The sequence below is a fragment of the Corapipo altera genome, unplaced genomic scaffold, assembly GCF_003945725.1.
Source record: "Corapipo altera isolate COAL_440 unplaced genomic scaffold, ASM394572v1 0, whole genome shotgun sequence".
In the NCBI taxonomy this organism is placed as follows: Eukaryota; Metazoa; Chordata; class Aves; order Passeriformes; family Pipridae; genus Corapipo; species Corapipo altera.
Genome location: NW_020884872.1, coordinates 70,348,886 through 70,374,869, shown reverse-complemented (window position 1 = coordinate 70,374,869; position 25,984 = coordinate 70,348,886). Strand labels below are relative to the sequence as shown.

Sequence of the window (25,984 nt, the reverse complement as noted above, 5' to 3'; positions counted from 1 at the left end):
ACTTACTGAAAAATAAGAGCTAGTATTATGGGAGGGCAAATGCTACTAACTCACCTGCTGTGGATAATAGTGGAAGGCATTATCCCCTGACGGACTGACAAATACCATCAGATGAATAAGCGTTCTGATTTTCCTACAAGTTGATTCTTTGAAGTAAAAGAAAAACTTTATTTTCCTCTTAGACCATAAGGAATATGTATTCTTTTATATCTTTAATTTAATTTATTCTTTGAATGCTATTTGAAAAGAAATATGTAATCTAGCACCATATGTAGCAAGGTGGAACTCACCTTCCCCTGCTCCCGGGGAACTAGAACTTGTCCCAGTGATATCCATGGAATTGGCAAACATTTGGGTTTGTGGCATACTATGCACACATATGTTGTTTTATCCCACTGTCTCTTTCCAAACTCCATCTTTGAGTGAAGAGCAAAATGGGAGATACTACATTGACGTTATCTCAGCAAATCCTGGTTATAGTGATATTGCTATTGTGGTGAGTTGACCCTGACTGGCTGCCAGACAACTCACCCTTCCACTGTCTCACTATCTCACCTCCTTCTCTTCTCCCTTCTCTACTTTCCCCATCCCACATCCCCATCAAGCAATGCAGTGGGAGGAGAATGGGGGTTGCGGTCAGTCCACAAAAATTCCTCTCTGCCGTTTCTTCAATCTCACATTTCTTCCTGCTCCTGCATGGATTTTTACCCAGGGCTACAGTCCTTCAGTATAAACCTGCTCCAGTGTGATTCTCATCTCCAGAGGCCACAGCTTCTGCCAGGAGCTTGCTCCTGTGAGGGCTCTCCACAGACTGCAGCTTCCTTTGGGCCATGTCCACTAGTGCCAGTGTGGGGTCCTTCATGGATTGCTGTGTGGATATCTACTCCACCGTGGTCCTCTCCAGCAGCATTTTACCCTTTCTTAAACAGCAGTGCCTCCTTTTTCGCTGACAGGCCAGGCTCTGCCCTGTGATGGGTCCATTGCTGGAAGCATCCACGCTTGATACAGGACAACCCTGTCCTCCCCTGATGCAGGTTCCCCCTGTGGCCTCAAGACACCCAGTACAGTGATGCAGCTTGTCTCTCTGAGTCTATTTCTTAATAAAAGATCAAAAGCTGTATCACTTTTTTCTTTGCATTTTTTCCCCAGAGGTGTTTGTCCAGCCACAGCACAAGGTCTGTGGCCTGCTGTTTCCAGGCACTGGCATTTCTGATCCAGGCATGTGATGAGGCTGTCTTTGTCAGCTTTCTCACCCACTCATTTATGTAATTAGCAGACCTCTTATGCTGTGTTTTAGACAGAAAAAGTGTTTATAGCTGGCAGCACTTTAGCTTTAATACCTAGAAAAGCTTTTTAGTTTTTTTTTTAGTAAAAGTTATGTAACTCACCTGGGCATTGTTCTTCAATGCAGGAATCGCTTCCATTCAGTCAGATTTGTGAGTTTAAACTTCTCCATGTAATACATTTCACAATTGAGAATAAAGGGCTTACATTAGAGAGGACTTGAACAGAATTACTCTTCAAATAAAAAGAATAATTTCCTCTTCAAGGTTAGTGCTAAAACTTTTAAACAAATAGCTGAAGAAAGAAAAAAATTGTATATGAGTGGTGCTACCCAAAGTGACTGGGTGAGTACATATATGAGACCACTTCAGGAATAACTTTAGGAGTGTGACGCAAACAGCCTGAGGTGGTCACACGTGCTGCAACATCGTCCTGACACCTGGTAGAAGAGATGTCCTCATGCACAGCTGCAGAGGAGACTGGGTTAGGCTGGGCCAAATTTTCTGCTGATGTGACTTTACTGAAATCAGCAGTGTTTTGTCAGTGGATAATTCAGCACATAATCTTAAAAGTTTGTTACACGGGTTAAAAATCCGTGTAGTTTGGATATAAAACAATGATCTGATGTGCTGAGGGATTGTTATGTGCACAGCAGTGTGAAGGTGACAAATGCTTCCGGTCTTTCTGTTCCTGCATAAAGTACACTACACTGTTTTGTTTGAATTTTGACAAAGGTCAAATATATTTGTAGAAATCCATTTATACTGCAGATACACACTTTAAATTAAGACTTATATGCAAGAGCCTTAAAGACACAGCAAAACTTACAGCTATTTTGTCAGAGCCAAAAGTTTTATTCTTTCTTATCAGAATATAGGATTTTCTTTTCCAACCTGGATTTTTTTTCCTAGTAAATTTTCAGTAAGAAAGGCAAATGTGAAATCTCTCCTTTACTTGCACACATTCAAGAAGCTTATGTCTTAAAAATACTGGAGACTTGGACATACTAATTATTAAAATCATGCTATCATTTTCCTGCAGATAGTACCTAAACAATATTATATTGTATCTTTATAAAACAATTGAAATAAGAAATATACCCTTTTCTAAAATCCTTGGGTTTTTTTGTTGCCATCTCCACTCATCTTTTCAAACAAAATATTTATCTGCAAATGTTCAAGTCCAGATGTGTTGTAATCTTTTGCTCCTCTTAGACCTTGTAGATAGATAGGTAAAGGAGACACTCCAACTTTACCTTTCTCAGATGTTAAGATTATTTTCCTTATGTCTACAAGGAACCTAGGATGCCATTATTCCCTAGACGCAAATCCTTGAGGAAACCAAACCTATTAAAAGTTTTGAAGGAAGTCAATATAAGGTGGAAACCTTGGCAACCTAAGATTTGTTATGTGAATATGATTGAGGTAGATGTAAGAGTTAAGGCAGAATTTTTTTGTTTGTTTTTTGTCTTATTATTCAAACATCTGAATGAGATCTGAGGGACTTTTTGTGGGAAATCCTATCTGGGTAGAGAATTTGGAGCCTTGCACCACAGCTATTCTCCTTTGTTCTGACAACCAGTAGCTCCCAAATGTTAGGGTGACTGCGTAGGTTGGCTCCTGTAGGAGTTCCAAAGCCATAAGCAATATAGAAATTTCTTGGTTTGTTTTTGAGCCTTGTACCCATATACCTTCATGGCGCTAGACCAAAAGCAGGTTTTAAGTTCCTATTGGAATCAGACTCCAACAGTTGCCAAGAGTCAAAGTAAGTTGTTGGGAACTCTTTATTTCTGCCTAAATGTTTATGTTGGACAAAGTCTGTGTAACTTAGCCCAAGTCACAGTGAGAACATGTCATTGTAGATTATAATTGCTGATAGATGTTCAGTCTGTATGCCACAGTTCATATACATTTTTTATGGACTTATAATTAGTGCAGTTTTGGTCTCCTACAGGTTCCAGCTTTGGAAATGAAGAGCAAGCCACCCCTAAGGCATCTGCACCTTCTAAAGATGTTCCCAAGGGCAGCAGCAAGAGCACGACACAGGTGTCAAGCGGCACAGTGACTCCACGCAGGACCTTACTTCTAGCACCAAAAACTGCCACAGCATCTGCTGGTAAGTGCTCCAAACATAAAAAACCACCTGCGTTAGGTGAAGAAATGCAGAAACCTTATTATGATGCTTGCTTAATTAATTTTCTTGCCATTCTTGGGCACATTGCCAGTGTGCTGATTTGAACTCTGTTTACTGTGGTCTCTTTGAAACACAGCTGTAATCTCATTTTGTGAGTTGTGTTTGGAGCTGAAAGCATTTACTGTCCCTAACTACACATGCCTGAGATTTAGTGTGTATTTTATTGTATATATTTTTGGAAACATTGCATTGCTTTAGAGACCAAAGCATTCCACTGAGCAGATAGTTTATTGCTAGGTATGTTTGCAAGGATGAGAATACTGGCCTCTAGGCTTTAGCAATCTGTGGTATGTTCCCTCAGAGAGGCAGAAGGAGGCAAGCAAATAAAACAAAAAAACCCCCTAGTCTTGTTTCCAAATTGTTTCCTTACCTAAGCCCTCCTTCTGCTCAATCCAGTTATGTCTCAAATGATGAGTTCCATCAAGTTCAGATTAGATTCAACAGTTTAGACTCCATAATAAATAATTTTGTGTAAGTCACCGGCCCTGTCCAGTCTGGCTCTTATTCAACAGTCTTTCATCTCTATGTAAGTTCCACTGGGTTTGATAACACACTGCAAATAGAGCTGGGAAGAAAATATCAATATAAAATATGACTTTGTGAAGACTTTATGAATTCCTTTCATTTGTATGCTGGATTAAGGGGTGTTTAAGGGAAGACTCGGTGTCAACAATACATCTCAAAAAGTCTTAGCTGGACACAGATTTATCCTTATCATGTTTCATCATGTTCCTCATTATCAACATCAACTGTTTTTTAATAAATGTGTAAGATATCCAGCTCCAGGCTGCCAGGGTAGCCTTGTAAGACAAAAGAAGAGGTGGCTCATCTGACAGTCCCTTCCTGGGAAGGACAGCCCCGAGCCTTGTGAGCCTGCTTGTTGCTTACTTGCAAATGGATCATGAGGACAGCATCTGCAAAGGATTGATTGGTGGGACACATGTTTATCCTCCATCTCAGACCAGTTTCTCCGTAGCTGAACTGGTGTCACCCCAGCTCCACCATGGAGTCATGACTGGAAGGAACTAAGTCACTACAATTTCCTGTTCCTTTTTTGCCCTGCTGCAGGAGACAGGAATGTTGCACAGAGGCTATGACAAAGGAGACAGGGATGATCTCCGCCATGGATGGGAGTTTTTAGCTGGGAGTGAGACATGTATCTTTGTACCACATACCCCTCTTCATAGATGGAGGGAAGTCCCTGTGTCCAGAAGAATGGACTTAACACAAACCAACACCATATTGAAAGTGAGACATATTTTCCCATTAAAAAAAAGCAAATCAATAACATGACCTTAGGATTTAATTTTTCATTTGAGAAAGAAGTCACCAACCTTATTCGATCACAGTCCAAAGCCCAGGCAGTCCCTACTAAAGTCAGCCATATAGTAAAGCCTTTGAAAAGTAGAGAAACTACAGTAGTATCTGCAGAAGACAATGTTCAGAGGCAGCAGATTAGCAACTTCCTTCCCTCATAGGGGATTTCTTTTGCAGATCACTTAGATTAATGTTCACCATGGGGCAACTCAGATACTACATCAAACCAGGACCTAACTCTGTCATAATGTGAGCAAAAACCTTGTTTGACATGGTGCAGTTAGTGGTGGATGTGGTGAGCCCTTCAGGGTGTATAAGAACTACTTGTGCTTACCCCAGCATAGCACACCGCAGCAGTTAGTAACCCAAAAGGAGCATATCTGTGCTGTGCAATGGAAAGGGTTTTCAGACAGGCAGTGATTCCTGAGCTGGTGCTGACAGGTCTGGAGAGTCAAAAAGTGCAGCACCATGCACCTGCTTAGACCTAGAAGCAGGATAGTTCATTCACCCAGCTTCACGGTCAGTTGATTAAAATTAAATTGCCTTAGACCTAGGTTATATCCTGACCAGGAGCTTTGACTTCATCTGCTCCAGGCTTCTGCTTCTGGAGAGGGCTCAAGACTGATGCTGTATCAAGCTTGGGAGTGAGGTATTCTCCAGATAAAACCATGCTGGTAGCCACTCAGTGGCATGAATTTGGCCTGAAATCACTTCCTACAATTCCCATCTCATACTCAGGTTCTTCTGTGATTTTCTGGGGGAAAGTCCTAGGGTATCTTAGCTTGCTACAGGCCTCAGATGGATAATTAGGTGAGTGGAAAACTGACTCAGCCATCAGGCTCAGTGTGTTCTGATCAGAGGTACAAAGTCCAGCTGCCAGACTGGAATCCATTAGGGATTGATACTGGGCAAATGCTGCTTGCCATCTCCATAAAAAACTGAAAAGTGGGATAGAGCACTCCCTCATCAAGGTTGCAGTTGATGGCAAATCAGGGGGAATTGGTCAATATGCTGGAGGGCAGGGCTGCAGTTCAGAAGGACTTCACCAGGCTGGAGAAATGGGCCTGTAGGACCTTCATCAAGAAGTTCAAAAAGGCAGATGCAAAGTTTTGCCCCTTGGAGGAATAACTCCATGCAACAAGAGAGGCTGGGGCCAGCTTGCTGGGAAGCAGCTCTGCCAAAAGGCCCTGTTTGGGGATCTGCTAGGCAGCAAGCTGAACCTGACCCTGTAATGTGTTCTTGCAGCAATAAAGACGAGGTACACTCTGGGCTACATTAACAAAAGTGTGACCTGCAGCATCATTGGTCCTACTTCTTTGTTCAAGACTTGTGTGGCCACTACAGCTGTGTCCAGCTTTGGGAATCCTAGAACCAGAACAGTGAGACATTTTGGAATGAGAGCAGCAGAGGATAACCAAGATGTTCAGGGGACTGAGGCATATGACTGGACAGGTCAGGAGGAGAGGCTGGGAGAGCTGGGCTTGTTCAGAGGAGGCAAAGATCTTGTTGCAGTGTTCAGTTATTTAATGGGAAGATATAGAGAGAAGAAAGCCAGAGACTTCTCAGAGGTTCAGATTGACAGGGCAAGAGACACAAGTTGCAACACAGGAAATTCTTATAATTTGATCACCTGTGAAGGTGGTCAAACACCAAAGCAGATTGTCTACAGAGGTGGTGAATCCTCCATCATTAGAGATACCTATAACTTAGATGAACAAAGCCCTGTCATGCAAACCACTCTGAGCAGGAGGCTGGAACAGAGGACTTCAGAGGTCCTTCTGACAAAGCTGATGGTGCAATCCTGTGTCCTCTGAACATCTTAGGCCCACGGGTGAATAAATGTGTTGTTTTATAGTGTTGTGGCCACTTCTGCACATTCAGGAGAAGTAACCCAAGACCAGAAATCTTGAGCTAAAGGGTGGGTCTGTGCTGAGAAGCTGAGTGCTTGGCTCCCACAAAGACAACAGGGCCTGCATGCAAATTGGGAAAAAAAAAAAAAAAGTAAGTATGGGTCAATCATTGTGTATAAGGGATTGAGAAGTAGCTGACATCGGACCAGCTCTGCATAGTTTTTATTCCCTTCATGTAAGACAGTTTCATCTGTGGCCTCATCCCTTCCTGCTCTGGTCTTGTTCAGCCACATCCTTCTCTCAGAACATAGAAACCCACAGAAAATCCAGCTTGGAATCTCAAATCTGCTGTCTTTTGAAACTTTGGTTCGCCTTCAGGATACTGATGCAGCTCTGAGCTCCAGATTTCTGAGCACCATGTTGCTGCTTGCTTCAGATCTCCATTCTGTCCACCAGGCTGGACGTGCCACCCAACTGTCAATGAAATTAGAGAGATGAAGGATTTTTATATTTTCTATGCTTTGTTGTGGGTTTGGCGGGATATATGTTATGACATATGTCTTTCAACTTGGTTATTATTTAATGTTTATCTCACAGAGAAGTGACTGTTATCTCCCATAAGAAACATCTTCATTTGAATGCAATGACAATAGCAATAAGGAGTTATTTTGAGCAGCCTTTTTCTACTTGGCCCATTAAATTAAAGACATTCAAAAGCATTGTTCAAAAAACTCACACAGTCAATCCCTGTGCTTTTACAAGTACCAGTAAATTATATATAACAGGGCAGGTTGTTAAATGCAATCGATCAAGATGAAAAGTAGGAGACCACTGTTATCACATCTCTCACCAGCAAGCTTGTAGTGTAAAATGCCCTTCTTTTAATCAGTTTCTGCAAAATCCAGACAGAACAACGTCAGCAGGAGGGAGAGGATCAACTGAGGTCAGCTGAGTGGGGAAAACTAAGTACCAGTGCTCTTGCAGGGATAAAGGGAGAAGAGTTTGTTACTGCTTTGTTCCCCCTTGAAAACACTTTCCCTTAAAAGCTGAATAGGGACTATCCAGTGGGTTACGTTCACATTGTTCCTGTACAGAACACTGGGATATGCAGCACTACACTGCAGCTGAAAGTGAGATATTCAGCTCCAAGTCTGCCAACCTCTGTCCTGGGAACCACTCTAAAACATGCCATAGCACAGCTGTGTGAGGAAGAATAACATGCCGTGAGATCCATGTAAAATGGCAGAAAGAGAAGGAGTAGTTGTTTTAACTCTTCAGCTAAGGTTGGATGTTCTGAATTACCCTGAGATTTTCTATTGCAAAGAATGATTCATTTTGTGAGGAGGGTTTTTTCCTTCTTTTTTTTTTTTTTTAATACCAGATTTTTCTTTTTAAAAGATGGAAAACAATCACTTTCAAATGAGACAATGAAATAGTAATTGTCCTTTTTTTCTCATCAGATTGACTTTAAATTTGAAAGCACAAGTGTTAGCAGTTTCTACTTCAATAAATACATAGTCTTACTTCTACATCTACTTATTTATTCAGTGTCTCATAGATCACAGGAAGGAGAGAGTCTCTAGAGAGAATTGGGCTGCTCATATTCTACAGAATCCGTCATATTTCCAGCTTTACTCATTTTGTCTCAAACAATGCATGCAGAGATACATTATTACTCACCAAGGACATGACTAGTCGTGGGTATCAGGGGGAAGGGCAGAAGAAAGCTCAAAGTGGCTCTGTCTGTCTATGAGTGACTGCAAACCCTTCTTTTCTTTAAACTTGCAGACTGCATTAGTTAACTTATAAAATACTCCTGAGAACAGCTGGAATCCATCTGAATGTAGTCAGTCCCACTGAATTGTTAATGATGTCTACAGCATGTTAGGATTTGTTTTGAATAAATACTCAATGTGCAATTTGTTAGCATGTTTTCAGTCTGAAGTGTGAAAGCAAATTGAAGCCTGTCCTACCATACTGGCTTTTGAAGACTCAGAAAGCTACAAGCAAATACAAGTGCTGATTCTGCAGCAGCACTTGAGAAGATGTCTCAGATAAAGTGTATTTTGCTCTGGTTCCTAGACTAGCATTCAGCAGTGCTGTGAGAATGGAGAAATGGCTTTGTTTGTCTGCAGTTTTTCCAAGTGATTTCTGGAACGTTTTGCCTTGTATTTCTAATTATTTTGCATTTCCTCCTTCTGTTTTTTTTGGAGCAAACTGTGTGTTTTAATTAGGAAATGTAAGTACCTTTATAGATTTGGATGCATTTTTCAGAAGCAAATGCTACAAGCACACTAGTAGACAAGATGAGCGAATATTTGTGCTCACAGTTATCTTATGGCCTGAAATATCCATTTCTTTACACAAATATAGCTTTTAAAATACATGAAATATTGGGAGATTGGTAACCTTAAATGGAATGTAGATTCATGTAAAAATTAATAGTTTGTGACTTTGATTACTGGCTGCCAGAGAGACAACTTCTTGCTGCATGAGCTCCTGTAGTGGAGGGGTTTGGCAGAGCCTTGGAAGCTGTTACAGGAGGCCTGGAAGTTAGTGGTAGTTCTTGCTCTGCCAGGAACTTTTTGCTGGGACGTTATCTACTAAGAGCCCTGAGTATGCAGCCAGAAGGAATAAAGCTAATATACAGGCATTTAACACAGAGCTAATTGGAATTTCATATTTCAAGTCTGTGGGCAATAACACTAAGAGTTTGAAATAAATTTTCTTCCAGATCAGAGTTAATATACATTTTAAAAGATGAATTTAGAAGAAAATTCAAACAGTGTGCAAGTTCAAGAAATACACACTCATGATGCCTTATTTCCTCTTGTAATTGCATTTTTTGTATTTTTTATTTCATTTTATGATTGCATGCACAACACCTTTTGACATTTCAAAATACATTTGATGGAGTATTATTTGAGGTTTTACATGCATTCAGGCCTATAATAACAACTAAAATGTTTGTCTTGTTTCCTGAGTTACTGTGGAGCATCAGATTTTTATGTGCATTTTAGCCTTTGAGTTATTTCTAGTGCACTCCAAGCTAGAAAAGATCAGACTATATAACCTCTTGCTGTGCTATACCCTGTGGTCCTGCATATAATGCTGATCATTGCACCAATACTCTCTCTCAGATTTTTTAAACCTGAAATTCTATACTTCTGTGAAATAACAAAATCTAAGCCCAAATAATTGTAATTTAAACATTAATTTTCCCTGCAGGAGATTCACTTGAAATCAACATGTTCTCTGAATGTTTGTCTTTTAACCAACTAACAGCCATTGTTTCAAAAGACAAGAGAAGAAGAATCCCCATTTTTAGAAAAATGTTCAACACAAGCTCTTCTTTGAGGTCAGATGCTAGGGATGGTTATTCCCCTAAAATTTCCCTGTGGGTGATGAGTTTAGCAGAATGATAACAGTTTGCTCCTGCAGACCATCCTTTCTTTTGCCTGCTGTGTGCTTTCTAAATCCCTCTCCTCTAAGGAGGGCCAGAGGACACCAGGGCCCTTCCACTTATGAAGGAGAAGTCGAATGATTATTAGCTCCATGTGTCCCTCTCCTTGGCCTTTTTCCAGCAAGAATGTACTGGGCACTGGCTCTTCCCTTGCTGCACAACTCCTCCTCACTTGCCCAGTCATTGCACTGCCGCCCTACCAGACCTTAGGAACTCTCCTGGTCTGGTAAACTGAAGGAGGGCAGTTATCCTCATTTCCCCCTCCTTGTTATTAATCCTACTTATCTGTCCTTTTCAAGATATCTATTTGCACCTTCTCTCTGCTGATCTCCCACCTTCTGAAGCTGATGTCTCTCATGCAGCTGCCCCTGCTGGTCAGCACCATCTCTATCCACGTGCAACTATCACTGCTCTCCGCAGCCCCTGCCTTGCCCTCTGCAAAACAGTGGTGTTCTCTGGGCTACTCTGCTACTTTGCTCTGTTTTCTTTCAACCAAGCTCTAATTGGGGAATTGTTCCTTGCTTTGTGATTAAGGCTGGGGGGTGGGGGGAGCCTGAAAAAATTCCTCAGGTGTTCCCATTGAAAATGTCTCAAAACCAAAAGTAGTTAATTATTTACATACCCTTTGCTGCTGAAAGCGTAAGGAAAGCATACACTTTCCCTTACCATTGTCTGTGTTTGCCGTAGCAAAATTTATGGAGGAGCTCAGTCTATGGCCCAATTGTGCATCATATTTTTGTTTTGAAAGTGACAGAAAAGCCAAAGCCTCATTACCATGAAAAAGTAATGCTTGAATTTGTAACTACATAAACTATGCCTTATAAAACAAGCTCTGGTTTTGTCTCACAGCTCCCATCTCAGGTTGCTTTCACAGCCATAAACTTATTTTATGTCCTGCTCAGTAGTAAAGTACGGTGAAATAGGTGGCAGGCATCGGTAATTTGTATCTTCAGTCACTTCATTGTGAGAAGTATTAATCCCAAATGAGAATCAACAAGTTGACTTTATAAACAGCAGAGAAAATGGAGATGGACAAAAGTAAAGGTATGAGGAAGAGTTCAGTCTTTACCAGCCCCTGACAACTAATGGTGTGATTTGCCTATGAACAGTGGAAGAGAGTCAAAGAGGGTTTTAGACCTTGTCCCATGCCACCCTCCCACAAATAGTTGGACACAAGGCTTGTGCAGGTGCATGTGCTCTTTGCAGTAGCACTCTGCAATTAAATGCTGGAAATTATGAAGCTCAGTTTCTGGTGCATGTCAAATGCTGCATCTGCAGCTCACTGCTTGCAAGTCCTGATGCAGACCAAAGTGGAAGTGTGAATGATGCATCAGAAATAAACCTAATACTGCAATTATGACTAGCTGTGGCTTTGGAGGGAGCAGAAAACTAGTAATCCAGTAAGTGTCCCTGAAGATTATGATCCCCATATAAAATTATAACCTTTTTCCACTGCTGAAATAGATAGGTCACATTTACATTAAACAAAATGGAAGATAGTGCTAGCTTTTGGACTGCCACTGTCATCAGGCATCACCAAGAAAATACAATTTTGTTTTTCCTGCTTCAGATACTTCAGATTCTGTGGGACATTTTCCTGTAAGATGTCTGTGAACATACTCATGAGAGAAGGGAAAATTAATAAAGCAAATTTTATTTTTCCTTTATGACAAATCATTTGCCTTTAGATCTCTCTATTTTTCATGTGTATCTAGGGGCTGTGACACAGTCCTTCAGGCTAAAATTAAACCTTCAATAAACAATAATGGTAAAAAAGAGGAAAGCAAAGAGGAAAATACATTAATGTCTCAGGGGGTTGGTTTTTATTGCTCTTTCTTCTTACTTCCTTGATGAATGTTTTCTGCTTGAAATACTGTGGTTGTGACTGTCACACCATGGTCAAACAAGCAGGGCAGGACTTCACATTACTGCACTCAGCATGATCCCCACAGCTATTTTGATGGGAGTTGTGGGTGGGCAGGAGGGGTGAGCTGAGCTTGGGTGGCCTCTCTGGCATTCAGATGAAGTGGTATCTCGCTGGTACAAGAGGCAGTCAGTGACCGCATAACTTTGACAATTGACAGACCCTCCCGAGGCCCTACCCAGAGAGCGCCAGTGGTAGAAGGAATAATAACAGACAGATTTGCCTCTCTGAAAAATTCCGTGCCCTGTTGAATCCCGAATTGGCACAGTGTCTTGTAGGTTTGTGCACTGAATGTGCTGCACATGTCTGTTCCTGCCTGACTTATTGCACAGGGAGAAACCCACTCTCCTGTGTCTGGGCAGCCACATCCAGCACAGCTCTGACACGTCCTACCTGCTTCTGGTTCAAGCCTATCTCCTGCCTATATGAGACCGTCTTGGGAAAGCTGGTCACCAGAAAAGGCAGTTTCCTAACCCTGGAAAAATTTGATAGAGCAGGGACCTGCAGGTAACTTCAGTCAGCTTCTCCTGCAGCCCAGAATAAGGATGTACAGCAAGGTAAAGGGACAGAGCATTGAACTCAGAAAAGATAGGATGGGCTACCCATGTAGCTATTTGTGCCTTAGTGGCATTTGTCACTGTGCAGATGACTGAAAAACTAAGGTGGTATGTAAGGCCTTCTTTCGTCCTTCTTTAGTGCTGTGTATGTCAGCTCAACCACATGTACGCAGCTGTGTTTGCAGCTGTGGCAGGTTGGCATCCAACACTGAAGTGCTGTGTAGCATCATTCTGTGTGAAGTCTAGAGTGTGTATTGAAGAAATACTTGTATTTTGCCATTTTAGTATGTATCTCGGTGACGTAGCTCTGTACAATTGTGAACAGAATTATAAAACAGATATCTTTCTACCTTTAATTTTTTTTTCTAAAGCAGGTGTGAAGAAAGAAGTACAAAAAGATCAGGATGCTAACAGACCAGCTGTGTCATCTCCTAAGAAATCAGCAGTAACAGCCACAAAACTCCATTCACCAGGTATTTATGAACCCAAAAGCAGGGCAGTCTAATCTTCAGGGAAGATTTAGACTTGTTGACTTTGCATCTCTTGTTAACACACTCAGATCTGAGACCTGCTATTGCTAAGTGAGGTTTGATTGTGTCCAAGGTTCGTAAAGCTGGCTTTGAGTACAGCAGGCTTTATCATACCAATGCATGAGCTGAATAGAGTTTTGTTTCTTTGTTACAACCATGCGATCGTCTCTACTTCAAAACAAAGAGTTATTGCTATTACATGTTTAAGGGCATGAGAATTTTTTTTTATCATTACAATTTTCATATATAAAAAGAGAACAGATAGATATAGTGAAATAAGACACCTCACACAATTGCCTGGAGTGATAGTATATTACTCAGAATCTACTCTTACTTTTATGCAGAAGCAGTAAATTTCCTGGGCTATTTCTACACATAATTGGAAAAGGGATTATCTATAGAAATAACCTTCAAAGTGCTGTTGAGACATTGTCAATTTGCCCTTCAATACTGGGCAAACCACATGGTTTTAGCATTTCTGAATAATACCTTTGTTTGTTTACTAAAATGAGGATAACTTGTTTCTCTTTATGTCTAAGTGTACACTGACAAATGTATAAGGTGCCTAAAGGCTTTTGTAAGGCTGGTCTTTGGCTGATGTAAATGCTTCTGAAATGAGCATGCATGGTCCCACTAATTTCATTGTGCTTGAAGTTTATCTTCTGTTGCCTCATTTTTCAGACTCTGCTTGGATACTTAAAATGTCATCTCTGCAGCTATATGATATGTGAGATATAATTATTGGGGTAGAACCCCATGTTGCTTTATTTCATAAAATATAAAGCATGTAGAACAGCTCTTCAACTCCTATGACTTGCATCAGGAGTCTCTTCATGTTTACTAAACTCAGTCCCTATTCTTCTCCTTCTCAACCGACAAAATCAAGAAAATGGGAGGTTAAATTTAATCTTCTTGGGCACCAGCAGGACCCACAATTCTTCTCCTTACAAAGATGTTAGAGTGAAAAGGTGAACTTAATGATGTCCTCTGAATCATATAATTTACAGACTATTTTTCACCTGATGAGATCACCAAGAGAGATCCAGAGAAGAATCTGTTGCAGAGGCCAGACCAGAACCTCACCAGTGTTTGTAACGGTCAGAGTCCAGTTTAAGCATCAGCACTGATTGTGGCTGTAGCAGCATGTTATAGCACAGCTGATTTGCTTCTTTGAGAATTAAAAAGCAAAATGGAAGAGCAGCATATTTGTACTGTGTATTTGTCTTGTCAAGGAGACCTGCATTTCCACGGATGACTTAATGATTTTCAAGGCTTAAATTTTTGGCGTATCCAATTCATGAGGCCTCAAAGATTTCTTCATTCTCATGAGAGGTTGAGTAACTGACCTCTATCCATCAGACTGATTTAGAATTTGTTCAGCTTGATTGTCTGAAATTAAGACAGTCTAAAGATGTTTATCACTGTAAGAATCAAGTAGGATAATAAACCTCATCTTCACTTATTTTTCTAGAGTAGCCTTTGGCATTCTTTAAAATAACAACAGCAATAACAAAGCAATAAAGACAGACAGTTTTTTCACCTACTTAACAATTTCAAAAATAGTCAAAGCAGCCATTGAACAGAGTGAGTGTAGCTAGTGCCAAGGGCAGTAACACAGGCTTTCCTCCATCAGGATCACAAACTCCTGCATCGTTTACACGTTTTGATGAGAGAGCATGTTTCTCACAGGTAACTCCACCACAGCTACATCTGGCCATGAGCAGGCTCTAAAATTTCTGAGTGCTGTTTTTAGGTTGTTTTTCCTCTGTTACTGGTGTCCTCACATTCAGTTCCTTTTAATTAGTGCTGGTTTTTGACTGTCATACACCTTTTTTTAGGCTCAAATCTAATCTTTAGGATTTGAATCAGTCCTCCTGAAGACTTGCAAGGGAGTTTTGAGATGCAGAGACTTTTAGGGATCTCAATTTTATCTATTGATGCATTACCACCTCTGAAATCTTTGTCTAGGAGCAGGTGTCCCTAGATGCAGGTGCTCTCCTTCCACTCCATTTTAGGACAGTGCTACCTTTTTCTGGTCGTCTGTCATTGTACAGGCTGATTGATATTAATTGTTTCAAAGTAATTTGCTCACTTTCCTTACCAGAATGTCAGAAATTGGACAGTTAAAAGGCAAATAAATTGCATTCCCCATCTAAATCCTCATGGACTGTATTAATTATGAGTATAGACTTGTTATGTCTTCTTGGTTCAAACACTCAGGTAGATAAAAAAGACTTGGGAGTTTTGAAGCAGATCAAAGAGGTTCAGTGATTTCAGTGTACACTGGGTCTGCCCCCCTGGTCCCACCATCAGCAAAAAGGACATTCAGGATCAGGGCCAGCATCATTAATATATACCCTGTTTTGTTCAGAGCAACAGAACAGAGACATCAATGGCAGAATAAGCTTAGTAAGCTGCCTTTCAGACCCAAATGAACCGAGAAATTCAGATTTATCCCTGAGGAGAATAGCACTGTTTAATTTAGAAGGACAGCTTATAATACTGACAAGGACAACACAGAGATGTGCACTTCAAATCTTCCAGTGAACAGGAAGGCTAGAAAGATATAAGACAAAACAACCTGATCGGTTTCTGTTTTAATTAAAACTGGACTGATTTCAAGGACTTTCCTCTACGCTTCTCCCTAAGCTTTCTGTTGTAACATCACTGTACTGCTTAAACTACCCAAGATTTTTATTCTAAAAAGACAGATATTTATGGGTGTTGGCTTTATGAATTTCTTATTTTGCGATATTACCTACTGCCCAGTTAAGAGCCCTTTGACATGAACAGAAGAATCTGTAAGAAAATACCGTTCCTGCAAAAAAATATTCACAGGGTTTAACTGACAAAAAAATGGATAAAGGGCAATAGTTGAACTCTCTGGCTGAACTCACTTAACGACAGAAACTCCTTGTATTGTACTACTTAGGTCTTGCAACAACATGACACTAGCCTCTACATGTTGCGAAACCTGGTATTCTTTTTTTGCGAATTCGAGTCATGGACACAAAGAGTTTCAAAGTTTGTTTTGCACTTGTAGCTCTTTGCAGTTGTACCATGAGATAGTTGGAGACATGAGGCAGCATCTCTGCTGGAGCTAGATCCCTGTAAGCTTAGCCTGGAGCCAGGATATAGTTGGGCAAGTTGGAAGATATGCTCCCAATAGCTCCACACAAGCTGAGGACCTGAAAAAGTGGGAATAAGTTCCTGGGGTATTGCTCTGTCAAAGCCATACTGTTTCCCTGCCTCATCTAGTAAAATTACCCTAAGGATCCATTTGCACACTTAGGCCACGGTCTTAAAGATCTAAAAGGTCTAAAGCACATCTGACAAAATTACCTCTGGAACAATACTCCGCTTTACAAATTGGCTCAGAATCATACCATCAGAGGCATCTTTGTGGAAAGATTCTTCAGGTTTTTGGGAAAGGCGTAGGTAGTATCCACAGCAGAAGACTGTCTCCTATTACATTCATTGCTGAAGACTGGCTGGAGACATTGTTTCTGTATTGTTTTTCAGGAACTGTATTCTACCAGACTGTAAAACTACAAACTGTTGGGGTTTTTTTTCCATATTCTTGCATACCTGACCCTTTCTGCTAACACAGAAATGTTACAGACCCATGCCCATCATCTCTAGTAACATGTGGGACTAAGGTGTCTGACTCTTATTTTCTCCCCCTTTCTTACTGACTTTAGTTCCTAGACTAACAGCTGGACACTAATGGGAGGATCTGTGGAAGAGAGGCAGAGATTCCTGGCCAGTATTCAGGAGTGAGTTAAAGAGTATATCAGCTGAGAAGAGACCGAGGGTAGCAAAAAAAAAAAAAAAAATCAGTAGGCTGTGCAAAGGTGATGTCCAGCTGGCCATAAATGTTTACAGAGGAGAGTTCTCAGAAAGCTGGAAAGGTAAAGACAAAACAGATTGTCCGAGCACTGGCTTGAGCAGGCTGACACTACCAGGACACTGCCTCTTCTTGCTTCATCCTCATAACTGAGTATATCCAGAGAAACTGATAGCTGACTCAAGCAGGATATGAACGTAGGAAAAAAGCCTCACTGCCCTTCAGTGGCTTACCATGAGCAAGCTTTAGTTCTTGTGCAATTCAGGTGAATGTGGCACTGTATTTGAGCTGATATCCTAAACACAAGCTACACTAGTGCTTTCAGACATTTGTACAGGATCGGGCTTGCTTCAAGCCGACTTGGAGCACATCAGAGGAGCCAGAGTCTGGGTCTATTTCTTCTGGCACACCATATAGTGATTCTGGTGTGACCAATGATGCAGAGAGAGCAGCCATGCAGAGCCAGTGATGTAACTCATCAGCCTTACACAGTACATGGTGGCACTTGCATACACATCTGTTAAATGCTGCAACTTTAGATGTGTTGTAAGGGTGAGAGCAAGGGGAACTGTCAAGGTAGACTGCAGTATTGTTGATAAAAAAAAACTGTGATATTCCAATAGCAAGCAACCCATGCTGTGTTTGCATTCAGGGAGGGACAGCTCCGGTTCCTCATTGACCTATTTGGAGGCAAAAGGAAATCTACAAAGGCAAAGGAAAACTGGCACCTCTGTCAAGTCACCAAGCATGGGGTTCAGGTGGACAAAGAAATCATATGCAGAGTATAAATGTCACATAGCTGTTTTTCACATCCACAATAAGATAAAGGGAATCTTGACCTGGAAGTGCCCATTTCTCTCACTACCATTTAAGAGAATCCAGCATTGCACATCAAGATGCAGACCTCTGTTCTTGTAGATGTCTAACACAGGTGAGGTGATTCCTTCCTCTAACGTCAGTTCTTGGTGATACACTCTTAGGACAGCTCTTCCCAACTTGTACAAGACCTTCAGGCTCAGAGCCTGAGGTGATATGACTGCTAAAAAGCTTTGAGCTTTGGCCTCTAGCCACTGTGTTCTTGCTTTTTTTGAAAGTCTCAAAGTTCTGTGTGAGTGCTACAGACCATTTTTGCTTTTGTAGGGATAAGTCCCAAAGACCTTAAAAATATATAAGGGTCATGTCTATACATATAAGTAAGTGACCTGAATGGTCTTTTCTTCTCTCCTTTGTAGGACATCCCAAGCAAAGGCCAACCACCCCAAAGAATGGGTTCTCCCCCAAACCAGGAGATGGTCGAGACACTGAAAAGCAGTTCATTCAGAGATTGAAGGAAAAGTGTGATGAGCAGTCCCGGCAACTAATTAATATTCAAGATGAGCTTAAAAGGGCCAGCTGTGGCTTTGATGTCTTTGCTATAACAACACAGTACTTTTTCAGGCAGGTAAGTGCAATGGGTACTCCTTACCACTGAAAAGATACTTCGCCTTTACATCTATCCCTTGCCCAAAGTTATTCCGCAGTCACTGAAAAATTGTTCTTGGGACCAAAGCATGTAATTTCTTTGCAACGGTTATTATGAAAAGGGAATTAAAATTTCATAGAATCGTGGAAGGAAAATCTGCAAAGGCAAAGGGAATCTGGCACCTTTGTCAAGTCACCAAGCTTGGGATTTGGGTGGCCAAAGTAATTATGTTTAGGTTGAATAATTTGATTCCATAAATTTGAAATTAAAAGTTCAGGAACTTGGAAAAGGAAGAATTTTGACTGAAGTATTTGTCACAAGCATGGAGGGGCTTCAGGATGTTTTTAAGAGCGAAGTCTCAGTCTCTGACCAGTACAGAAGTACATAGAAAGTGTAACTGAGATATTGACACTTGTGAGCAACTGCAAAAACAATCCATGCATTTAGTCAACCAAAGGTGTTAGATGAAGGAAACAATTTTCTTTCTCTGAAAAGTTATCTACTCTTCCCATTCCCCTTGGATCAGACAGAGTGTCTCTGTTAGTTGCCAATTCCTGGAGAGGTTAGAATAACATTATCTCAGCATTTAGAGATTACACTCCTTAGGTATAGAGAAAATAAAGAAAATGTTGTCGGTAATTAGCAAAGCTTATTTATTAACTAAACTCAAGTCAAAATGAATACATTTTAAGATCACAAATGCAACCATGAAAGACTTGTGGGTCTTGCTTGTTTCAAAAGCTGTTTAGTGGGAAATGTAGCTGGACTGTAAGGTCCAGGCCTGGTTCACACGATGCCCATGTATTTTATACCATCCCAGGTTAAGCTGATGTCCCAGCTACTTTGTAAAAACTGAGAAAATCACCAATGGTAGGACTCAAGATTCGGATAATATCCTTGGTTGCCTTTTTGTCTACTTCTGGAAGAAACAAGAATGAACTTTGTGTTAAATGATAGAAAGAAAACCAAGAAAACAAAACTCAGATTCAGTCAGTCTTTACAAATTCTGAAATATTTTATTTAGTTTGTTTTTTTTTTTATATTTGTGGGAAAGGTTACCTTTGAAAAAACAACCGCAGTTCACATTGTTCCCTAAGTAGGAGCTGTTCTTGCCAGGGGGAGCTTCACTCAACTGAAAAAAACAGGGACTTCTTAAAATGTCCTAAATATTTTAAATAACTTCCCAGGAGATCTTCTGCCTCTATTTTTCTTTAGGCTTGACATTTCTGGACTTGTTGGGCATTTCTAACCTTTTTTTTTTTTTTTAGCTGACTGTGGAGTATTAATCCTTGTTTAAATCAGAGGGAAACAGAAAAAGGCACTGTCTGCTCATCTTTGTCTATGCATTGCCCACTAGGGAGACATTTTTCATCACATGCCTCATTCACAATTTGTTAAAGGAATTCTGGAAGCTTGGGTATATTTTCTTCATCTCCTCTGGATATGCTTTAAATGAGAACAGCTGCTGCAACTGAGCTTTGAGATGACTCTCATTCTGTTGGTGCATGTTATATCTGTCCTGAGAATGCCTCCTGAACTGAACAACTTAGGGATCTTTCCTGGCCAAGCATACCTGTGCCTCATGTTCCCAACTCCTTTGTACTTTGTGCTATCAGGTCAGCTCGGGATTGCAGTAGTGCCTCTCTTGAGTGCCTGGAGGTGAAAAATAATACACCTGTGGAATTTCAGACCTCTCCCAGGCAAAGACAACACAGGCTTCCCTGGGTGAGGAGACGTACAGGCACAGTGAGCCTACCAGTTCTCCATCAGGAGCCCAGATGTGGTGCCTAAGTTAGCAGTATGGCTGCTTTAGCCTCCATTTCTAGTGCATGCAGGCAAGTGAGCACTTTGAAAAGACTACTTAAAGAACCAAAGGTCTGAGTTTCTGCTTGAGGTGCTTGCGTGTCTTGTCTGAGACTTCCAGGGAGGCTTGAGACTGCTGCTAAAGTTGAGAGCCTACATGTAATGGGACAATCTGGGACTACTCAAGTAGTTGTGTAACTGAGCAGTTGGCTGTCTTGCAACATAGACACAAACTCCCAAGTTTTTGAGTGTCATTAGAAAATACGATCTGTAGACATTTTCTGAGATGACATTATTGTTTGAAAGCTTGAACAAAAGCGTGATAGCTGGCTTTGAGTTAGGGCAGCATGGGAAAAAAACTTCTTACACTATAAAAATAATAACAATTGTGTGTGTTTCTGAGAAACCTGCAGGCAAAATGGTTGAGATCTGAGTGGAACTGTGGTTTGGGAAAGGAAAAATACTCATTTAGGAAAAAGGTGTGACCTTATTCCAGAGAAGTTTGGGGTTGATTTGTCAAACTGGAGTTCCACTCTGTTCAGCAGAGGGCCCAATCCTATTTTGGTACTAGGGAGTGTCTTTTAGGCTTTTAGTCTCCTGTGTTCAAATTTTAGTATCTCTCTCTCTCTCCTTACCCCACACCATAACAATGTCCAAAACTTAAATTCTGTTAGAAAATGTGCTCTGAGCCAGCGAGAACAGCATTGAATCCTAGAAAAATTCCAAGGACCAGTGTTTTGCATGCAGGTAGGAGTCTGCCCATGGCCGTGGCTCTCTTGTCTCACTCACATTGTTCCTGTTCCCTCTTCAAAGCTGGGGAAAGCTCCAATGCAACAGACATGTCCAATAAACATGTCCAACAGACATGTTTAGCTGAAGAAAGAGAGTGTCCGTATGTAATAAAGAGTGTTGAACCACACTAGCAGCTTCTTTGAGAGCTTTCCAATTTTAGGCACTTGTTGTAGCAACCTTCAGATTACATGACCATTTTCTTTGAGTTTTGTTGGATTTGTTTTCTGGCTGTTTCGGACTACTGTTGAATAATATCCTGGAATCATCTCTCTTTCTTAGTTGAAAATGTTCTTAATGGACAAGATTCATTTGATTGACATCAAGAAGTGCACAACACGTAGCAATATTTAATACAGACCCTTTAAATACCAGCTAAACCAATTTGCTATATTCAGGAAAAGCCTAGGCAACCTAAGCAGGTGATAACTGAGGCAGTAGATGCAAAAAAATTAAAACAGTGGTTCTGACATAAACATTTAGCAAATTATGAAAAATAATGGTTGCAGTGCTGGTAGAGAGCATGGCTTTTAATTATTATGTCATTAGCAGATGGTTTAAAACCTTCATATGTGCACATATGACTCTTGTTGACTTTGAGAACTGCTTCAAATTTATTCTGAAGGGGAGTAAATTAACTTTATCCTTAATGTCAGATGTTCATCGTTCCAATACAACCCTTGTGCTGTAAGGTGTTCTCCAAAGTGAACTGTCAGAAGCTGAAGTGATACTATGAAGATTTTTTAGAGCAAATATCTCGAAGGGCTCCCCCTGATTGGAGTCGGTCATGGCCTGCTCTGGCTTGTTAGCCCAGTGTCAGTGACAGTCCTGGCCCAGTTTCAAGTCCTGTTCAGCAACATATCCAGCAGTGATCCCTCTTGGAAGTGGTAATAGTGCCACCTAAAGGACAGTAACCCAAAGTGACAAATTCTAGAGGAAAAATCCTTCCAGACATACCTAGGGAGAGAATAAAAATCCACTTTAGTGTCTCTAAAGTGACACTAGTACACTGATAGAAGACATGTTTGTGCTGAGGGTTGTCATGGCCAAAGTGCACCAAGGCCCTGGAAACTGGGCTAATGGCTCTCTGCCAATCCAAGCAGTCAAAAAGTGGAGTCCCAATAGCAAGTTCTACCTCTGAAATTTTAGAGTAGAACTCCAGAGCTACAGTGCGTGTGGGGGAAGGGATACTTTCTGAGCTGCAGATCCCAAGGGTAAGCACAGATAAGGGAAAGGGTTACTCTGAGGTAGTCTGTCCTATGCTCTGCTTGGGCATGAAGGAGTTTCCAGACCTGCAGCGTGGCCTCATGCTGCAGTTTTCATCATGAGGGAGAAACTGCTCAGGACAGACCTCAGTACTTGAGGTCAGTCAGATCAACTGAGTAACCAGACAAATGTCCCGAACAAGAGTTGGGACAACACTGCGGGACTTGATGGCATTCCAGAACTTTGTGTCTACCAGCACTGGGAAAGGTGTGTCACTGGTAACCGGTGTGTGTTTTTGTGTCCACATCTAAGCGTGAGTTACTTTTGAGTGAGTGTACAATACACATCTTACAGACAAGTAAACGCACGTAGCAATGTCCTGCAAAATTTAGGATGGACAAGGAAAACCTTTCCCCTCATTTGAATAACAGATAGATGTGTGCTTGTGTGTCTTTTTCAGAGTAATGTTTCTGTCCTGTGAATGGACAGTATGCCACCCAATCTCATATAACCTCCTTGGCCAAATGCTAATGACCCCTTGTGCTAGAGGCAAAATTGGTCGCACTATTTATAAGTTACTTGGCACTTCCCACTATTACCTCCAAAACATTAATTTGGGCTAACATTTCAAGTGATTATCTCAGGCTGAGCTGAAAATGGTTTGTTTTCACAACTGTCTCAGAAGTTTAGGAGAAATATATCTGTTGTTTGTGCCTCATGGTGGCACAGTGGTAAGAAGTCAGCACTTGCCAGAAAGGTTGACCTTCTAGCTTTCAGGGGTACTGCTTTCCCAAGAATAGTCCTTAGAAAAGTGCCACTCTTCCTCCTTACGATTACATCTTGGCTAGATGTTCTGTATTGAGCAAGTTCAGTCTTTTCATTGCTCCTGCTGGAGATCAGAGCAGTCAGAGCATATCACTATTTTCACTCTGTATCTTGGAAAACAGACACATTGGACTCATCGAACACTAAAAGTTTAAGGGCATGAATCAAACTCATTTTATTGTGAGAAAAACAAAACACTTTTTTTATTTGGGAGGAAAAAAATTAGAAGCTTTGTCATCATTTAGAGCTTTCTAAACTACTTTTTAAGGAGAAAATCACAAGATTTGGTATTGGGGGCTACTAGTTATGGTAAAACAGAGGGGTAAGAATCCAGAAGTTCTCCTTTACTTGCAAACCTTATAATGGAGACTCTGTAATGCAGCTTCTGTGGGACATGCAGGCCACTCACACATGGTCAGTCTAACCAAGGAATGGATCAGGGTTTGTGAAATGAAGGAAATTACCTTTTGCAGGCCCCTGATTATTTGCTATGGATGCTAAAATACAAGCAGTGAGTAGGTAAGGCATAGAAACCTTAAAGCCCCTAAAATATCTTTCTTCTCCTTATCCTCTGGATAACTGAACATTACACTGCTTCCAGACAGCATGGACAGTCCCTGCAAAACAGAAGAAAAAAAGTGTAGGGGACTCTTGACTTCTCCCTCTGTCTTCAGTGGCCTTCTCACAGATATTGCTGCAACAAATAGCACAAATTTTGGTTTTGGGAGGTGGAAGAATATGCTTGCGTGGGAAGCACTGGTATAGTTACATGGCCTTGTTTTGAAACAACACCCAAAATTAGAGTATGTTTGTATCCCTTCCCTGGAGAAGAATTTTGTTAGTTACACATAAATATTTCAAATTTTGAGACAAAAAAGAAAAAGCCCCAGGCATTTTAGCACTCCTATTGAAGAGGTTTTAAATGGCCATTAAAAATTAAAGAGCTCTTTATTTACATGTTGTCCTTGAGGAGAAATGTATTTAAAGTGTTTGCCAAGCATCAAGTAAAAGTGAACTTATTTTCTCCCTTTGTTTGTATTATTGATCTCTGCATAAGCAACTGACTTTCACAGCTTTGATTTCATGCTGCATTCAGAGGAAAAAATTAGAATAAGAATTAGGAGTGGCTCTTGTGATGATGTCAGCCTCCAAGAAGGATAAATGTCTTCTGGTGGGCTTGAGGGATTTGGCAACACATTTGGAGTGGAGTGAAAAGTAGTGATGATTAATACAGTCCAGTGCTATTGTGGCCTCTGTTCATGCAGGGGACAGACAAAACCCAAATCACAGTGTTTTTAGGCTGTTCTTTGAGTTCAGCAAAGGAGTCAGTGGAAATGCGTAGTTAAGGATCCTGTTCTTTTCAAGCAACAATGGTCATGCCATTCTCAGGTAACATCGACACCATGAGTTGCTGAATAGCTACTCACTTTCCAACCTGTTATTAGCTTTGGCCTTTGTTTCTGCCACAGGAAGCTTGGGAGTTCAATTGTTTGTTTTCTCCAGGCCAGAGGACAATGTGAGAATCTCTATCAGAGATAGATGCTCAGCTGCGACCCCATCAGTAGTCCAGCGTGCTTGTGCTTACTGGAAAAAAAAGCCCTGTAATCATCATGTTGCCCATCCAAAGAAATCCAATATTCATCTGGGCAGGGTTTGTTAAAGCCATGACTTTGATCTGTTGATACCAAAATATTCCAAAAGATATGTTTTGAACTCGAGGTGTCTGCATTTTGCCACAGATACATTCCCTCAGGGCAAAGTGGCATGTCCCATAATGATGTGTATAGGCATCATAATAATATTAGCAATAATGATCAATGCAGTAGAACTGAAGTTTTTTCAAGTTATTTTACTTCTTCTACAGTCTAGTAAGAGGAACAATCTATAACAAAGGTCTGTCAATTCTAAATGTCCATCAAACCAATGATGTGCCAGCTTTTTAATTGTAGAAATAATATGGTTTTAGCCATCACAAAACATAAAGTCTAGCTTCACTTGAAAAATCAATCTCTACCTTCTTATTGTCAGTGCAGTACAACCTGTTTAAGTTAACATTAGCTTTTGTTTAATCAAGTTACACAGAACAAGTCACAAAAGGATGTCTGGATTGAACTGGGTGTGTTGAAAACAGATACTACTTGGCTGACTTAATGTATTCCTCTTTTTTGAGCTTCAGATAATGTTCACGTTAGAAATCAAGACATTAAAATTTTTGTTATCCTGCAGTTATCCCAACAGAGTGCTAGACATTTTACAGATGACATAAAGATGATGTTGCAGTCCTGGAGTGCTTAACACCTAAATAGGCAATAGCCCAGTTAAAAGTGGGGAGTCAAAGTGACTGAGTCAGGAGATTACCCTATGTTTAGTTTATTAGGGGATTTCTATCTCCTCTCACATGAGGAGATAGTCATGTGTTTGTGTGCATGGTTACATACATCTGCATGCACACAAGCACACATGTATGGTCTGGTCTGCTTTTCATGTATCCTCTGGGAAGACGTGTTTTCAGTGACTGTATAAGGGATAACGCTGGAGATCACAGTGTCTGGAATCACCAGCAGGGTCACAGTTACAGGCACCAAGGGAGAAGGACCAGACAGTGAGATGACCTGACTGCATCACCTAAGTGCAATGTGAGGGCAGCCAAGGAGTCCCACATACACTGGGTGGTGCAGAGATAGAAATGGTTGTGTGTATGCAGCTCTGTGAGCTGTAAAAGAGAGCCCAGCGAGTAGTTTCCTTTCTGCAGACAGGGATATTCCCACTGTTCATGTTCATTTGCACCAAGCAGGTGTGATGAATATTTTACATCCCACACAAGTTCGTCCCATCTGCCCTTGGCAGTGTTTCCTGTGGCACAGCACGTGTCTCTGGGCAGTTGCAGAAATGAACAGCAGTACATGTCCTCAGCAGCACCGCTGGGCTGATGGC

The 25,984-nt window shown here is 41.0% G+C and overlaps 1 protein-coding gene across 7 annotated transcripts in view; it reads left to right on the top strand.

The window, feature by feature from the left end:
- MTUS2 (microtubule associated scaffold protein 2) overlaps positions 1–25,984 on the top strand; it is a 248,111-nt gene that overhangs the window by 178,958 nt on the left and 43,169 nt on the right. For 6 of the 7 annotated variants that reach the window (XM_027651676.1, XM_027651659.1, XM_027651651.1 and 3 more), the window contains 3 exons: positions 3,238–3,399; positions 12,960–13,061; positions 18,198–18,406. In XM_027651676.1, the coding sequence (XP_027507477.1) occupies positions 3,238–3,399; positions 12,960–13,061; positions 18,198–18,406 (473 nt within the window). The remainder of the gene's footprint in view (positions 1–3,237; positions 3,400–12,959; positions 13,062–18,197; positions 18,407–25,984) is intronic. The other variant, XM_027651685.1, reaches the window with a different exon arrangement.